Source organism: Enoplosus armatus, chromosome 7, assembly GCF_043641665.1.
Source record: "Enoplosus armatus isolate fEnoArm2 chromosome 7, fEnoArm2.hap1, whole genome shotgun sequence".
Classification (NCBI taxonomy): domain Eukaryota; kingdom Metazoa; phylum Chordata; class Actinopteri; order Centrarchiformes; family Enoplosidae; genus Enoplosus; species Enoplosus armatus.
In genome coordinates this window covers 9,505,565-9,523,711 of record NC_092186.1, presented here as the reverse complement: position 1 = coordinate 9,523,711, position 18,147 = coordinate 9,505,565, and the positions used below count along the sequence as shown (strand labels likewise).

The 18,147-nt window shown below is 40.9% G+C and overlaps 2 protein-coding genes across 4 annotated transcripts; both read right to left on the bottom strand.

The window, feature by feature from the left end:
• Positions 1-1,075: 1,075 nt before the first annotated feature.
• Positions 1,076-10,199, bottom strand: il23r (interleukin 23 receptor). 3 transcript variants are annotated; one of them, XM_070909090.1, is made up of 17 exons: positions 10,088-10,199; positions 9,875-9,986; positions 9,289-9,427; positions 8,993-9,168; positions 8,710-8,833; positions 8,372-8,538; positions 7,905-8,035; positions 7,605-7,818; positions 7,410-7,492; positions 6,799-7,000; positions 6,511-6,714; positions 6,093-6,191; positions 5,746-5,901; positions 4,137-4,277; positions 3,864-3,951; positions 3,289-3,379; positions 1,076-2,941 (listed from the first exon to the last, which is right to left on the bottom strand). In XM_070909090.1, the coding sequence occupies exons 2-17, from the start codon at positions 9,933-9,935 to the stop codon at positions 2,312-2,314; spliced, it is 2,706 nt and encodes a 901-aa protein (XP_070765191.1). In that variant the 5' UTR covers positions 9,936-9,986; positions 10,088-10,199; the 3' UTR covers positions 1,076-2,311. The 3 variants fall into 3 exon arrangements, with proteins under 3 accessions (XP_070765191.1, XP_070765192.1, XP_070765193.1); XM_070909091.1 differs by having other exon boundaries at positions 1,076-2,938; XM_070909092.1 differs by having other exon boundaries at positions 8,993-9,178; positions 9,305-9,427.
• A 1,580-nt stretch (positions 10,200-11,779) lies between these two features.
• LOC139287249 (cytochrome P450 2J4-like) lies at positions 11,780-18,003 on the bottom strand. Its single transcript, XM_070908211.1, has 9 exons — positions 17,784-18,003; positions 16,763-16,925; positions 16,261-16,410; positions 15,815-15,975; positions 14,031-14,207; positions 13,770-13,908; positions 13,401-13,588; positions 12,479-12,620; positions 11,780-12,256 (listed from the first exon to the last, which is right to left on the bottom strand). The coding sequence occupies exons 1-9, from the start codon at positions 17,982-17,984 to the stop codon at positions 12,081-12,083; spliced, it is 1,497 nt and encodes a 498-aa protein (XP_070764312.1). The 5' UTR covers positions 17,985-18,003; the 3' UTR covers positions 11,780-12,080.
• Positions 18,004-18,147: the final 144 nt, after the last annotated feature.

Here is an 18,147-nt window from a genome sequence, read left to right as displayed (position 1 = left end):
AGACATTTTCATACTTTCTTGGTCCTGTACTGTTTATCATCACATCCGGAGATAGACTGTATAGCTTCGTAAAATCTGTCTACAGATATAGATGCAGGTTTGATCCCCGATAGTCCTGAATCCCATTTAGAAGACGTGAGGACTGATTTCATATAAACATGTTGAGGAAAGTCTGCAGGCTGATGTTAGATTAAAAGATTACATCTTGGAGTGAATGACACTTGTTAAAGGAGGAAGCGCAACAGCACATAAACCCTCAAGAAGAAGTTTTATCATCACATTTTCCACACAGCCCAAAGCCTCTCACTCCCTCAATCATATCCCCATGTGGTGCAGTGGGGGACTTTCCACTATAGCTGCACCACATTACACCTTTAGATGTATTTAGATGCACTGGCACAATACTGGCCTCAAGATTAATAAAACAGCAGACGCGTTAAACAACAAAAAACATCAGATAGAGTGACAGGTGATTTTTGAGGATGATAAAGTCTCCAGAAGACTTCCTCCAACTTCATCCTGTCAGTGAAGTGGAGGCCACCCTCCTGAAATTTAGACGATCAATGAGGAAGTGAGATGACTCTCAGGAAGTTCTTAAAAAACGGTGTTTAACTGCAGGTGGTGCACTTCAAGAGCTGATTTCTACACCACACAGAGAGAGCCATTGTCTGTAACAAGGAAACCCCCCCAACTGACCCTTGTCTGGGTGTGTTTAGGAATAATTTCACACTCAGCGTCACTTCACTGCTCACAGAACACGATGGCTAACATTAGAAACAAACAGAGGTCACACCCTAATATTTAAATGACAGAAACACTTTCTGCAGTCCATACAGAACAACTGTAGGTGGTTCAACAAGTTGTAAATATGGCTTTATTAATAGTATCAGTAATAAGCCAGCTGAAAGAAGCATATTCTTTTTTTTAGCTTTTGGACAGTTTGACCACTCACCATCCATGGAAATCTGCAGGGCAACCTTAAAATAACATGTATAGCTGCAGACTTGTTAAATCATTATAGTGAAAAACACCTTTAGTAATGGCTTACTAATATTCATAACTGCAGACTCATGGCTCATAAAGAAACTCACAATCCTTTATTAATGATGTACTCAATTCCTAGTACATCAACAATTCTGCAGCTAAAGTTTTGGTCCATGTTTCCATTGGAGACGTGTTCTTCATGTATTAAAGAGCTTAATAAGAAGACTACGAGCCACACTAGCAGCTCTGTGAGGCACAGCGGAGCTAAATGCTAACACCAGTATGCTAACATGCTCATGATGTGTGAGTTATAATAGGACCCTATGTATGCCTAAATGTATAAAGGACGAGGTTGAACAGTGTTCGAGGCAGCAGTACTGATTCGGCTACGGGTGCTGTCCAGGTTAAGATGCGCATGCCTGTTGATCCTGATCTTTGATGCAAATAAAGAATATTATGTGAAAAGTCAGTATCAGCGGAGTCTCCTTCCATCATCAAGTCATCGCCTACATCTGGGGAATGAAGAAGAAATTGACGACACTCACAATGACAATACTAACATGTTGATGTTTAGCAGGTATAATATTTACCACGTTCACCATCTTAGTTTAGTGTGTCAACATGCTAACATTTGCTAATTAGGACCTAATACAAAGCACAGCTGAGGCTGATGGTAATGTCATTAGTTTAGGTATTTGGTCTAAAATCAAAGTACTGGACAAACTAGGATCGTAATGTGATGATGGCCCTAGAAGAAAAGTCGGAGCTCATCAAAGGTATAACAGTTAATCCTGAGAGGAACATAAATGTGTGCACCAATTTTTATGGTGATCCATCCAATAGTTGTTGAGACTTTTTATTTAAAACCACCAAATGTCAACCTCATGGAGGCACTAGGGGAAATGTCAGGGGAAGTCATTAGGATACATCCTCTGGGGAACATGAGTGTCTGTGCAACTTTTCACAGGAATCCATCCACTAGTTGTTGTGGTGGACCGACTGACTGACTGACATTGCTGTCCACCTACTGCAGGTAGATACAGGCCAGCCAAAGGGATTTTCCACAACCTGATAACCCAGAAGTTGTCCCTATTACTAATCTTTAAAGCATCAATTAATGATTCATTTAACATTAACAAAACCATTAGTTACTTTATAACGTGTCTATATTGAAAGTGAGGAATTGCTACACACTTATTAGAATGGCATTCAATCAAACTCAATATAAACATTTCTTATTCGTTTATTAGCTTGCTTGAATAATGCTTTCTTGAAAATCAGTTTAGTAGTGCAGATTATCCTGTTTGTGTCGTTCCCATCGTCCCTGTTACCTCTGTGCATCACAGAGTGTAGCTACCTGAGGGAAATAACCACCATTCAGTGTTGTCTCAAGTGTGTACTGAGATAATAAAGTGTCTTCTGTGTCTGGAGTCGTTATTTCACCCTGCTGTAAATCCAGAGAGGAAGAATCCGCTTCCACGTCATTCTCGGTCCCCCTCCTCCCCGGTAAAAAGCTTCCATCCAGGACGCTTGTTGTTTCAGGAGTTTTAGGCCACAAAAGACCTCTAACAGAGCTGAGAGTCAGCCCCTGAGGTGAATCAGAGAAATCCAACTTCACACTGGACAGCAAGCCTCCCATTAATCCTCCGAATGCACTTGAACATCTGTCTTCCTCTCCACTTGTTGGTACGTCCCTCTGTTCTTCTTCTGTCTCCTTCACCTCCTCTCCCTGGAGAGCCACAATCTGGGGTTTGTAGCTGACATGCTCAACAGGCATTATCCCAGAATCCGCCATCAGCAAAGGAGTCCCTGCTGTGGTTTGTCCCGATCCAACCTTGGGTATTTCGACGTGGATGTTGGGGTACACGTTGTCCCTCTCCTCCTGAGAGATCAAACTGATGGGGGACAGCGGAGGGTCACTGTACGTGGACGAGAAGGACGGTTCACTTCTGTCCTGCTGGGGACAGATAGATTAGATTTGAAGTGAATACATGTGGACAAATCTCTGGTGTTCACTTGCAGCAGCTTACAAAGTTGCATGTTGTCTGAGCGAAAGCAGAAAGTAACAACTGGCATCACTTCCTACTGTAGTCTAGACTGCTAAACCTCTAGAAACCTCAGTGTTTTAGCATATTTCATTGTGCTGAAGTAAATTGTAATAAAATGGTAGATAATTGATTTCTATCCTTTAAGAACTATCTTTGATAGCATATCATCTTGCTCGTATTGTCGTTGGTGCAGTTGTTGCAGTTGCTAGCTGCTGAATGGTTAGCACAGTTAGCTTCATTAGCTTGCTCTGATTACCTCCAGTAGTCTGATGGCAAGACTGTTTCCTGGTTTTGGTAAGTTTTCATCATACCAGGCAGGTCTCCAGGATATACATTTCTGTTTGATCCTGAGATAGAAAGACAATTAGGTTTTTAAAGGCATTATTGATAATCATAGTTCATTATCAGATGCAGTAATGATGCAAAATGTACAGACTTCTGTGTATGACTAATGGTGGCAATGCCTTATTGCATGAAGCACACATTCAGTAGCTCCACAGCTAAAACCACCATCAGAATGGGGTGCTTTGACCACATGTAGTATATTAGGGTTTAGGTTTCTGTTCATGTTAATCGTGTGGTTTCTTGCTAATGTGCTCATGTTGTGGTGGATTTCATGAAAATCAGCCACAGGATCACCCATTCTGGTTGCTAGTAAAACAAAACCTATACACACTCAAAATCAGCTCCAGGAGACGGAGAAAAAAAAGTGATGTGTGTGTGATCCTCAGAATACTTTCACTAATAGTAGATGATGTCTGGTGTCTGTTATGGTGACTGTTGTTTTCCATGTAACAATGATGTTTAGGCACAGATAATGTTTCCTAATACCTTTCCCTTACACAGCTCCAGCACATCAGATTGGCTATGATCGCTATAAACACTGTGATGATGAAAACAATCACAATCACCAGGCCAACTAGAGGGAACAAGAAGGGAAAGACACAACAGTTTAGTAGAGCAACTGTCACAGAGTTAACAAAACAAAGTGCTCTTTAATCTTCCCACTTTATAAACGGAGGGGAATAACAGTTACAGGCAAATGCTTAATAGGTTGATTAAGATGATTTTAATGGGTGCATGGGATGGCAGCGGGAGACTGACCTGCAGGGGTTGCAGACTGAGAGGAGATCCGGCTCCCCCGCGGCCCTTCTCCTGCTGAGGTGGATGCACTCAGCTGCAGTGCCAGATCTCCTTCAGGACAGTCCAGCCACTTCTGTCTGGGGCCGGAGCCAGACACCATCACTGGAAGCGAAGCAAATGACGTCATGTCATGTTATTTTAGTTATTTAAGTTTATTTATTGCCTATTTAATTAGGCAAGATTAACTGCTAAGGCTGAGAATAAGATAACACATTCAAGAAATCTTAAATAAAAAGTCTTGTGAAATGACGTAAAGAAAGCATCCAGTATACACACGAAATGCCACATAAGAAAGAGGAAAAAGTAAGCTCTCAGGTGCTTTTACACTAAAGTTCCAGAAATAGTGTGTGTTGCAGGCTGGTTAGTAACAGCCTTATGGTTGCATGTGTGCATGTAGTCACATGGCTTCCTGTTCGTGGTCAAAGCCACTTCTAGAAAACTGTATGATTCACTGAAGACACTGTGAAAATAATGACAACCAGGGTTTGAAACATCAGTTGGCTCACTGCTGAACATCTGCATTCCTCAGTTACATGTTGAGAACTTACTGCCAAACACAAGCAGACAATCAGGACGGGATATAACTCCAAGCAAATGTTAATGTATGGGGATGAGTTTTCTTTATCAAGGTAGTAACATCTGTTATGCTCCTTCGGCTCTGATATTTTGGCTGTTTCAATAAATAATTAATCCCAAAAAAGTAAAACAATCAACTAGCGGTTTAACGTTTGAATTTCACCCCATTACTGGAAGTGAGAGGTGAAAAACCCTGCTGATGCACTGCAGGTTTGTGGGAGGGGAGTATCAATGGAATGCTGTTTGCACACTTTCCATTATGCAACAGTGACTGAAACACAATATAAGCATACTACTGCATATATAATTTCCCACACGTGTGCATACATAGCCTGACCAAGGTAAAGTACATACACACACACACACACACATACAACATATGGTTAAATGAGCACCATAAAGAGAAGTCCTCTTGATGTATGAGAACAGGAAACAACTCGCAGCAAAGTCGCATTTCCTCCAAACCTTCAGATCAAAGTGTGATTTTATTTTGACACAGCAAGTTCCCTCAAATTACGAAAACCTATGTTCTCTCACTTACCCCCGGTGGTGTCCAGCCAAGCAAATAGTTTTGGGATAAATCAGGTTTTAAAATACCTGTCTTGGCCTGGCAATAGAGATGAATGGAGTTTTGTTTGTGGTACTCACAGCATTGAAAAATGGGATTAAAACATTTAGAAAATGTTCCAGATTATTGATTTAGGACAGCCTACCCATGTTCACAGGTACGACTGCAACAGTCAATCGATTGTTTAAAATGCCTTTCACAATGCCCCAAAGCACAAGGTGACGTCTTCAGATTGCTAGGTTTGTTTGACTTACAGTCTAAAACCCCACATAAGACAAATAAAAGCTAATCATTGTGAATTGAAAACCTGGAACCAGGGAATGTTTGTTTTTACAACTTAATCAATTAATCGATTCTTATTTCAGCTATCTTCACATATACAAGACCAACACACACACACACAAAGGACACAGTGTAGCTGCTCACTGCTAAATTCAGTGTTGTTGGAGTTCAGCGTCTGGAGATAGACGGTGTAGTGTGTGATGAAGCCTCTCTGCTGGTCTACAGGCAGCTCGTCCCACTGGATCTGGATCCATCTGGCCTTGTGGACCAGTACGGACATTTTGGGACCAGCCTCTGGCTCTGAAACACATGCAAGGAGACAGAGAGAGGATGGTGGCTGTAAACTGTCCATTTTGTATATAAATGCCATATGTGGTCCGAATGTGCAAAATCTATCATGTTACACTCAGATGTTGAAACATTTTCATGTTTTAATTCAAAACTGTAGAAATAAACTGCTTTTGGGGACATGTGTAATCTATGAATCTTACTCTGTTCTTTGGAGTAGACCAGACCAGATGATGGAGCACTAACACCTCTGGTGGTCACAGCATACAGAGAGATACTGTACCTCACACCTGCAGTCAGACCTGAAACAATACAGGAAAACTAAACACTCACACCATGAACTGCACTATGTTTCATGCTCAACTTTGCTAATCAAATTTGGCTTCAGTTTTTAGAGTATCATATCAATGTTAAATCGTTAATAGTTATAAAAGCACAAACTAGTGTAATTCACCAACTGCCCACAAGAGGCCACTGCTAGATCAAGCAGTTGGTGAATTACACTAGTAATTGAAGCCCTTTTGTCTGTAGTTACAAAAGTTTTGTGCAATGTTATGGATAAAACATTTTGTGGCTTTTTTAAAATATAATGCAATACCAAGCGTGCACCTGTACCAGTACCTGTGATGGATGTGCTGTTTTGATCTTTAGCCAGTGTTTGCCACTGCAGCTCTGCCACAGGTACGCTTGTCCATTCTAACACATAATGCAGCAGTTCTCCTCCAGATGTTGACCACTGCTGTTTCCCCGCCAACGACCAGGAGACGAACACAGCACTGCCATTAGGTGCAGGAGCCAACTCTCTCAAAACAGGTCCAAAATCACCTAAAGGACCATACTTTATTGTTTTTTTCCTTTTACTCTAACATGTTTTGCTATGTTTGTCTTCTGTGTCTAATATTTGAGTACCTGAGTGTCTGAGTGGCACATCTGTCGGTGGAGATGTCCCATACAAGGTGACAGCACTGACACTTAGTGCCTGGACCTCTGCTGGTACCTGAACTGAACACCGGCTCCAAGCAGCATGACAGGTCACCTCCTGTTTCTGGTCATTACCTAGAAAGATCTTGTACTGTTGCACCTCACCACTGTAGTCTTCTGGAGACAGAGGCTGGGGAAGAAGTCCATCCATCACTGAAGGTTAGCTTCTCGACATCACCCAATAAATACGATTTAAGGGAACATTTTGACAATTTGGGAAATACAGTTATTTGCTTTCTTGCCAGGAGTTGATACCAAGCCATATCTGTCATTTAAATATGAACTCTCAGCTACCAGATGGTTAGCTTAGCTTAGCATGAAGACTGGAAACAGGGGGAGACAGCTAGCCTGGCTCTGTCCAAAGGAAAGAAATCCACCTACCAGCACCTCTAAAGCTCATTAATTAATACTTTATATCTCCAAGAAAGCAAATTAATATATTAGAAAAAACTATTTCTGTTTTTTGGTGCACCTTTGTATTACAAAATGGGCCAAATCAACATAAAACCCAGAGCAAACAAATAGCTTTGACACATTACCTTCCACAAAACTGTCACCATCCGCCGCCCATTTGTCCCCTGGCTGCCTAACACGCTCCACACATGCAACTGCTGCGATGGACCTAAAGATAAGTTTAACCGCAAGTTGTGGGTTTTGTTTGAGTGACGACAAACTCTCACATCATCACATTCATATTGCCTGAGTTACATGCTATGTGAAGATTGTGAGCTTGCCTTTTCCAGGGCTTCTCCCCCTCACAGATGGGCTCCACTTGCTGCAGAGCGGCCTTCTGCTGGAGGGTGACCTGGGCGTGAAGCTGGGCGTGTTGGTATGCATAAGTCCTGATGTTGACTTGCATGTTCTCATCTGGAGCTCATATTCAGTCAGAGGCTTCAGGCCATCCACTTGTATCAGACCTTCACTGAGCTCCGTTCCCTTTCCCGCTCCCTAAATAACATTTTTAGATTAGGTCACCCGCACACTGCATGATGAAGGCTGATGCTGCTATCACAGGTGTCATAACATCACTTTACCCAGGAGCCATTATGTGTGCGGAGCCTGACGTCGGATCTGAGATGCTCTGAGGATTCAGCCGTTTTCCAACGCAACATGGCTGCTTTGGACCCAAAATCTATCTGCGTAATAAGAGGGGTCTCTGGTATCACTGCAATACAAGAGAACATAGAAGTGACGTGCACACGAGCGACAGTGATTGTCCAGTGTGATGAGCGCCCAGCATACTGAAATAACTCCAAAACAACCAGTAAAACAGCAGCTAATTCAGTAATGACTCAAAATGTCAAGGCTGTTGCAACGGATATCAAAAATCGTTCACTTCAAAGAGACATTACAAAAACAGGGAAACAGTTTACTGATAACAAGGTCAAATTAATCAAACTGTGACTCTCTTAACACAACAGTTCACAGGATGACTCATTTCTCAGGAAAATACTTCCGATGAAGATAAATGTGTTTAGGTGTAACAGAAACGAGAGCTTACCGATATCCTTCACTGACAGGATGAATGGATCCGACAGCGATGCTCCAAAGTGGTTGTAAGCTGTGATAATCAACTGGTATTTAGTGTTTTCATCGATCACTGCAGGTGGTATGGTGATTTCTTCAGCACCCTGGATCTGATGTACCAGTATCTGGGTCCCATTTAGTCTGATGATAAAACAAGAGTTAAAAATACAGTTTGCTGTTGTCAAAAGCATATACATACATATATATATATATATATATATATATATACATATATATATATATGTATATATATATATAGACCTGTGATAAAAGAAGGTGACAGCTTAATTTGACCTAAAAATAACACCACACCTGTTGACTGAAATGTTGTAGGTGGTAGGCAAGTGTGTTTCCCGTCCTCGGTCCCACGAGCAGTTTATAAGATCTGAGCTCCGTGAAGTTTCACAGGTAATATTTTCAGGTTCATCTGGAGGGACTTAGAGGGTGGAAAACAAAATAGAAAAAGAACTGTCATTTCTTTTTGTATGCCTGCTGGGAAACAAAAAATATGTCTTTCCTTCGTTTTTTTGGCACACTACCGCTCATTCAATCCTACATTTATATGACTGTAGACATCAGAGCCAACTGTACATACACCCGCCTTGTAGGTCCAGTCCACCAACAGTCTGAGGCAGCTGATCAGTGATCATCTTGCAGACAACTATAGATTGTGGCTTCCGGACATTGACCAGTTGGAATATCATCGTGTTGCTGTCAACTCTCTTCCAAGGATTCACAACCTTACCATTCAGCTCCAGTGATATTTTGAACCTGGAAGACAGTAACATATCTGCATCTCAACAAAACAGAGTCACACGTTTAACATATCTGAAGGAATTTAGGTACAGGACACAATACGTCATATTGCATCATATCATATCATATTTCTACCATTCCTGCTGCTGATTTTCTGTGATGTGGCAGGACACTGTCAGGTTGGAGCCCAGGAGGAAGAGTGGAGCTGGTTCTACTGTCAGGTAGCCACGGCCATTGAAGCGCTGGCAGCCAGCAGGAAGCAGAAGGCATCCACCTGTGCAGCAAAGACAGACGCACAGGTGTTCATAGCCCCGCTGTCCAAGGCTGAGCAATCATGTTAAATTAGAGGGTAAACATGTTTAAACCCCAAATGCACTGAAGCTGTCAGGGATGCGATTCTGCGACACAAAGTATCTCCTCTCTTCCCATTTTTATTATCAACCCCCATTGCTGGCTTTACAATCAGGCATGCCAAGAAAGGATTGAGACAAAAAAATGTGATTATTGACTGTTAAACGTAAAGATCGAAACACTTTTTTACCTCACTGCTGTGGTCAGAGCTGCAAAAGCAAGGTTTAGAGCTCGAAGCCACAAAATCTACCAAACTGTGATCCAGTTCTCTCACTGATTCAGGGACTGAGCTGCGCCAGAGAGAAACCGGCTAATAGTAATAATGTGAATGGACGGGTAGATGTATGGATAGATAGACTGTGATACTCACGCTTGTTGGAAAAACTGAGAAGTATAATAATGAATCTCCAAATGGTTGAGTAGAGATTCATCTCAGCTCATCTTTCTTAGTCTCTCAGAACCCACTCAGCATGACTCAGCACCTGTGAAGAAAAGTTATTCTTATTATAAATCACCAAATATTTCTTTCTAAAAAAAATCCTTTAATGGGAATTCACGTGAATAAAGTCAGTTCAAAATGCACCTCAGCTATCTGTTTACAGGAGACGATCTAGCAAACATGAGGAGGAGACAGTGTTTTGTTGGACTTTGTTGGGTTTTTTTTGGTTTTTTTGTGGCTGATAACATTTACAGAAGTGCAGGCAGCTCCAGTCATAGTACCTCTGTGACACATGCAGCGTGGCAGATAAGAGAGAGGACGTTTCTGTCACTGTGATGACCTGCTGATACCACTGAGATTTCACTGAGATTAACGTGCACTGCGTCAAATGGGAACATTTGATCTTAAAAGGCATCTTGACTGGAGACAATCAATCCGGTTATGACATGTTTCCCCACATTTTCTTCTCCACCAAAGACACAACAAACCACCAAGTTACGTTAATAGATAGAGTTGTTAGTACAGATAAAGCTCACCAGAAGTTCCTGCCGCCTGCGTGCCTTTAAGGTTTTCTTATCAAGGTACAATCCAACAAGTTTTTAGCCGTAGTTACATCCTCCTCCGATGACTTGCCTTGTGAGATGCATGTGACTGAAATGATCTCTGCTGGGAGAATGACACGTCTTAAAGAGGCCAGTGACCTAGTTTGGTGGTATTTTGGAAAACGCACAAACTTTGAACATCAGCTTCAGTACTTTGGTGCCCTACTTCAGTAGCCTGTTTTTCATCACCACAACGGTTCAGTTGACTTTGAATGTCAGTGTGCTGAGCACCTGCCCTCTTTAAACATGCTGCTGTTAGCAGATAATCAAGTGATCAACCCAACATGTAACATGTTGTGTGACATCAGTCTTTGCTTTGAAAAACATGCTGACTGTAGCTTCACAGCAGCCTCATTTTGCTGGTTTCCACTGGTCCTGACACTTGGCTCTAAATGTGCTGGTGCAGCGAAGAGCAAAGCAAACAGTTGATTCACATGACATCAAAAACATGGAAGTTATCTCTGAAGTGACAATAAATATACATGGTCTGCCTTTTAAGTAGTTAAGTTGGTAAAACTTACACTTTTAGTCTGAAAGAGGTCACTTCACATAAAAGGAACAAATCCACCCATATCTTTCCTCATTTTGCTGCTTGCTTATGTTTATAGTCCCTCACAGTGCCGACTGTGTTAGAGGAGAAGTGAGCAGAGACTGAGACTGTCTCAGGCCTTTCGCTGTGTTTTTTTTTCTTTTTTCCATTTCTGACTTCAAAAGCTTTACAGGGAAAACCCAGAAGTTAAGAGGTGGTTTGCGTGTTCATGCAAAGATAAGAGAGACATCAAGGTTTGCTAATTTTAAGAACTGACGTGTCTGCATGTAAAATGTCAAAGGTTCAATTTAAGAAAAATAGCTACTTTTTTATGTAAAGTGACAGAATTCAGTGCTTCATGCTGACCAAATATAAGTCATTTTTTATTGAAGTTTTCTGTCACACAAACTTCATACTCCACAGAGCCTGACTGAAACACCCAGTTTACTGCAAACTATCACACCTGCTCAGGTTGATAAACAGCACTGAGACTGACTTCATGGTTTTTTTCTAATTTGAGTGTTTTTCTCACCTGCCAAACCTCAGACTGAAAGTGTGAACATGAACACGCAGCGGTCTGAATGAGCAGCATGGACTAAATCTCAGTATTATTTATTTACACACACATCAGGTTTTAGTTTTATTCATTTAACATTTTTTTTTACTTTATTTGGAATCATGATAACAGCAGTTTACACAGTCATTTTTAGTTTGGTCACTTTACAGAGTGATCCATCTTTTCAGTTTGTTTTTTTCCCACATCAGGTTTTAGCAAATCTGAAAAAATCTGGGAATATAGATTTTATGGCATATTTGAATACATTGAAAGAAATTCTTAACTGAAAAGGTCTATTGATTGAGAAGAGGGGAAAAATACATCTTAAGTATGTTTTATAGAGGCAGTAAAAGAATATAGAAAGAATACATATTCTTGATGTATTACCAGGTAAATGTAGTGGAACACATTGATTCATTGTTTTATGAAACAGGTGGTTCAGTTGGTGGTTTATCGTGGTACGGCACAGAGGCGGTAAGGTTTGGGATAGCGAATGGATCCTAATATGAACTCCAGACTGGGCTGCTCTCCAGCACATGCAGAGAAAGAAAACCTCTGAAGGAGGGAGGTAAAGAAGAGGAATAACTCCATCCTGGCCAGCTGCTCCCCGAGACACACACGCTTTCCTGAGAACACACAGGACAACAGACGAGTCGTATTCACACAACCTCTAAAACTGATTCACTTTGACCATATAATATCGCTGCCGCTGAGTCTGAAACAAGCTAAGAAAACAGTATGACATTGGACCCTGATCCCCTCCCAGCTGTGGGTATCAGTCAGAAAGGCAAACGATTGGTCTAAACAACATATAAGTGAGTTTTAGAGGCTTGTAACTTCTGACTAACCTGCTGAAAAAGGAAGGAAGGCCTCTCTCTTCCTAAATTTGCCGTCCTGGTCCAGAAAATGTTGAGGGTTGAAGGTGTGAGGAGTTTCCCACATCGACTCATCGTGTAGAACCGAGTTCAGCGTGGGCAGGATAATGGTGCCCTGAGGAAATGCCATTAATGAAAACGGTAAATCAAACAGTTTTTGGTATTTCTTCTAGGGAGTTTGTTTTAATAAACAAAACTGGTGAAAATAAACAAATTACATGTTGTTGTCTTTTTCAAGGTTTTGGGCATGTTTGCCAATAGTGACAGAGAGAGAAAGGAAAGGTGGGAGATAGAGAGGGGATGACATGCAGTTAAGGGCCCTGGTCGGACGGCTGCTGCAGTACGGACTCAGCCAGGTACACGCTCTACCGTTTGAGCTGCCCAACAAATTACAAGGTTGAACTACAAGGTTAATTCGTAATTGATCATTTTTGTAAATTGCTGTTTCCAAGGTCAACAATGAATTTTGAATCTCAACAATTCAGTAAACACAGACCAGAATATCTTAAAGTGCTCCAAAAAAAAAAAGAAATGGAAATTTGATCATCTACAATTGCATGGCAACAGGTTTGATTAAGATCATGTGATATGATCAAAAGCTCCAGAAGAGCTACTAAATAGACTGTAATAGGTTATTACATAAATTAATATGTTCATTTTCTACATACATTTCTGATTATTTATACTATAACATGGGTTTTCAAACTAATTTCTTACCTTGCAGGCAGTTTATCAGTTTTTCAGTTCATATCAATGCAGAATAAAAATCAACTTACTTTACTTTTTATTAAAGTTATCTTCAAGTAGCTGAAAGGGACTGGTTAGAAAACCATTGTTGATTCATCATCAGTGAGTTGAAGCAATTCTTTCTCATGTGCATCATGGCATCATGTACCTTTGGGATTGTGTACTTGTCCAGCGTGGTGTCCTTGCACGTCATGCGGACCACGTTCAGGGGGACGATGTCGGCCATTCTCTGGATCTCATGGATGACTGCATCAGTGTAGGGCATGTTTTCTCTGTCAGTCACAGTGGGCTCTCTGGATGAACCAATGACAGTATCTATCTCAGCCTGGACCCTCTCTGCACACAGTGGAAACAGGAAACTATGAGTCTGTGTACTGCGTAGACGACTGAGGGAAAGAAGACGTGCAACACATCCCACAAATACAGGACTGACCTGTGAGAGACCCCTGACACCATAAAGTCAAAACACTTACAAAACATGCAGACATGGGGCGGGACAGATATTACTCACACACACCTTGTATGTCAGGGTAGTAGATCATGTATAGCAGTCCCCAGTGTAAAGTAGTGGTAGTAGTTTCAGTTCCAGCACCAAACAGGTCCAGAGTGCAAACACTCAAATTCTTGAAATCAAAACCAGAATCTTCGTCCTCCTTCTATCAATAACAAACAAACAACTGTTAACAAATAACAAAAGACACTTTCTTGTATCAGCTGACATATTTCTTCAGAAAATGCAAAGAGAACAAACACAATACACACACATAAAAACACTCACCTCTCCCATCTCTGTGAGGAAGCAGTCAATGTAGTCTCTCGGTGAGGAGGGGTCAAGGCTGTCTCTGTGCTCTTTGATCTTGATTTCGATGAAGTCAAATAAGCTTTGTGTCAGAGTGAATATCTTCTGGTGAGTTCCAGGCAGCCACTTCATCAGCCGGGGAAATGCGTTATAAACCTACAGAGCATGAGGACAGTTACCAGATCATCTGAGAACCAGGCAACAGTTCTCAACTTGAACACAGACGCAGGTTGAGGATGGAGTTGTCAAATCACAATAAGTCAATATCGCAAATATAAAATGACATATACTGTGATAGAGGGTTTTATCCATATTGCCCACTCCTAAACAGAGCTATCACTTATGTCACTATCTACTCCCCCTCTTTTTTTCTGCAATGTGCCTCTTTTCACAACACATTTTGACATGTCACGAGAGGAAAAGCGCAAATTAATGACGGCATAATTCCATTTAGCTGCTTCAGTTTCACGGTCCTAATATTGTGCATGCTGGCTCACTGTCATGAGACACTTAAATAATATGGAGCCATTGCTAATGACACCTGAAAAACATTAAGCATTCAAAGAGAGGCTCATAGGACTTGTAACTATGTAACTGATGTCCACTCATTGAATATCTGACCTGCCGGGTTTTGATGTAGACTAAGAAATATCACCACCTGCTGGCAGTAAATAAAATTGCCGTTGGGCCCATGTTCTGTTGATCCTACTGTACTTAATTATGTTTTGTTTGTTACACACAGTGGTGGAGAGTAATTTACTCACGTAGTGTACTTCTGCTCAATTTTTCCCTTCTACTACATTTCATAGTGAAATACTGTACTTTTTACTCCACTACATTCATCTGCCAGCTGTGGTGACTTTTCAGAACAAGATTTAAAAATAAATAAATAAATAAAACACATAAAAACCAATAAAGTGCAATGTTGTGGATTAAACTAGTATTTGTATGTCGTACGTGCTTGGCTGCGGGACTGCTGTTGTTTCAGGGTTTTGGTGGGGTTAGGACTAGTGTTGGTTCGGGCCCAGCTGAGACTACATCTCATCCTTGCGGCCTTCGCCTAGGTTTTCACCAATAGCGAATCCCATTAGAGGGCGGAGCATGTAAGACATAGAAATGGTAGTTACATGGATGTAACTCCAGTTCTAAGGGTCTGTTAGAGGGCTCCACACATTCTCATAGAACTGGAGTTACATCCAGGTAACTATTATTTCCCAACCTTTTTGGCCAGTGACAAAAATAGCTGTGTCTAGTTCCTCTTGTCACGTTTCAGATGTCTATGAGTTGGTAGTCTTGCTCACAGGATGTAGGCTGAAGGTATAAGTCTGCCATTGGACGACTATTTCAGTCTGAATTTTACTCCCCTTCCACTATCTGCGTGTTACGGTTTTGCAAGGGCACCGTTGCTGCATCCTGGGTTTTGCGCCGCCCAAGATGATTGTGATTGGTTTAAAGAAATACAAACAAGCCATAGGGTTTTCTCCCCTATACCAGAATGATAATAGACAGACAAAGGGTGGAGATCTGGCTAATGAGTTGGGAGCAGTTCCCCCTCTAAACGTCTCAGATGGTTTGATTGAAATACAAACTGTTAAAATCAAATCAAAAAAACATAAATAAACTGTTGAGGTAAAATTATTCAATATTTTCACAAAAAGATTAGATTCCCCTTAAATCAACGGATGTATGGGGTCTGGCTGGATAAATCCTGATTTAAAAAAAAGATGACAGTATGCTGCATCTCGTTTGCATAGGAGGCTCACCTGTACCCACACACTTCCCTGTAAGTGCACTATTTCACTGAAGTTCTGAAGAATACCCTGGTAGTGCTTGTCGGTGTACTCAAAGCGTTCCCCAAACACCAGGCAGCAGATGATGTTGGACACAGCTTTGTTTATTAGTGACAGGGCATTAAAAGGCTTGCCTGTAAAATAAACGTAAAGAAAAGTACTGTGACATAGTGATCATGATTATTGATGATTAACAGGTTGGTATAAATGATAAAGAGTCACATGCACATGGTCTAAAGTTCACAGTTCAATGCTCCACTGTGTTGCTGCATGTTGCAAAGTTGGAGCAAAGTTGAAGGAAATAAAAGGGATAAAAAAAAAAGAATGTTTCATGGTGAAAAAGCATACCGCCCTGTAACTAGTTAAGAAGCATTAGCCAATTAGTTGTTGCTTGTTGAAAAATAATATTTGTTTGTTGCCTTGCTGAAGGGCAAAAGCCTCAGTGAGATATTGGCACTCCTGCTGGATGGACGGCTCCAGGCTCTTCTTGCCCACACCAAAGTTTCTCAGTGTATGAAGAGCAAATCTCCGCTGTTGCTTCCATAGATTTCCATTTGATGCCACCAGACCTTTTGCAAACACAAAACAGCATTAGCACCTAAAGTCAATCAGGAAGACTGACCTTCTTCATGCTTATCTGTTTATCATTTACTCTCTGTATTTTCCTCTGTGAGCCAGTCACCTTGTTGCTGTTTAAAACTGTTCCTCTCTGCTGCTGTCAGCTGTCAGTGTCAAGCCTCCTTCACCCTATTCACCCCCGGTTTTCATCACAACCAGTCATACCAGTTGGTCCTTCATTTTCTCCACTTTCCTCTTTGTGCACTTTGTGAATACACTTTATCATTCTTTACATTAAGTCTCTCCTGATTGAACTAGCTAAATGCTAATATGCCTAATATGGTGTCAGCCTGATGCTACTACCTTTGTTGTCAATCAATTCTTCAAAAAGTGGTATGACGGGGCGATCTATGTAGTCGTCTCCTTTTTGGACCAGTGCCTCTCGCACAAGCTTGTAGCCATTGATGACCACAGCCCTTCCGCCAAAGATCTGAAGGCTGAAGATGTTTCCATATTTCTCTGCAAACTGAACACAGAGAGCAGACCGGTGTTTTCTGAGGATGTCAACTAATGTTTAATCTCTTGGTTTGACTGCTATTCTGGGTAGACTAAGGGTAATGTGTTGATAATTATTAAGGGTAGATATAAGCTCAGGCTTTTTTAGGTCAGAGAATATTATGTTTGATTTTGTTCGTTTTTTTATACAATGATTTAGTATCATTTCACCACTTCATAAGGTAAATGTGTTGATAATGTGTATTCTTGACCGCAAAAAAAATCTAAAAGCTTAACTAAACATATTGACTACTGTACCCTCTTTAATTGGCATTGTTGATACTAGTGTAAATTTGTTTTTTCTTCCACTCTAAATTCCCTTTCGGTGACAGACTAAAATAATAAATACACAAATATTAAATGTCCCATAACAACGGTCCCTCCAGTACCTCTGACCAGATGCAGAGCACACCAGGCAGCCTTCTGGACAATACAGTATCAATCAGTGGTGGAATGTAACTAAGAGCATTTACTCAAGTACTGTGCTGAAGTATACATTTGAGGTACTTGTACTTCACTTGTGTCTCTTCTTTTCATGCCACTTTCTACTTTTATTCCACTACAATTCAAAGGGAAATATTACATATTATACATTTGTTTGACACTTTACAAATCAACATTTTTGCATCCATAACATACAAAGAGCTTATAAAATGATGGATTGTTATACATTAAACTACCCAGAAGCATATACTTCTACAAGTACAGCTGAAATGATTGTTACACATTGTTATATTCTGAAATAAATTAGTCTATTGACAGAAAATGAATCAGATTAGATAGTGTATTAAAAAGTAGACATGATACTGTGTGTCTGGCCTCAACATACCTCTGTGAACTGCAGGTGGATTCTGGTGGGGTCGATGCGATGAAGGTCACCAATCAAAGGAAGAGCCCAGGGTCCAGGAGGAAAGTTAGTCGGGACTCTGTTCCTCAAAACATTAGTCAACAACAGAAAAACACACAGAAATATCAAAATACTCCTACCGTCCATCCACTCCAAGCCGAGTACTTTGTATAGTGTGTCCATTTGTTAGCTTATTATGCTAGTTTATTTATCTGACAGTCGTAACAGCGATATCACGACTTCAAAAGAGCTCCATGAGGAGAATGAACAGAATGTTTAAGTAACAACACCAAGATAACACTTCCGGTTTGCGTGCCTATCCTTCAAAATAAAAGCGTGTAAACAT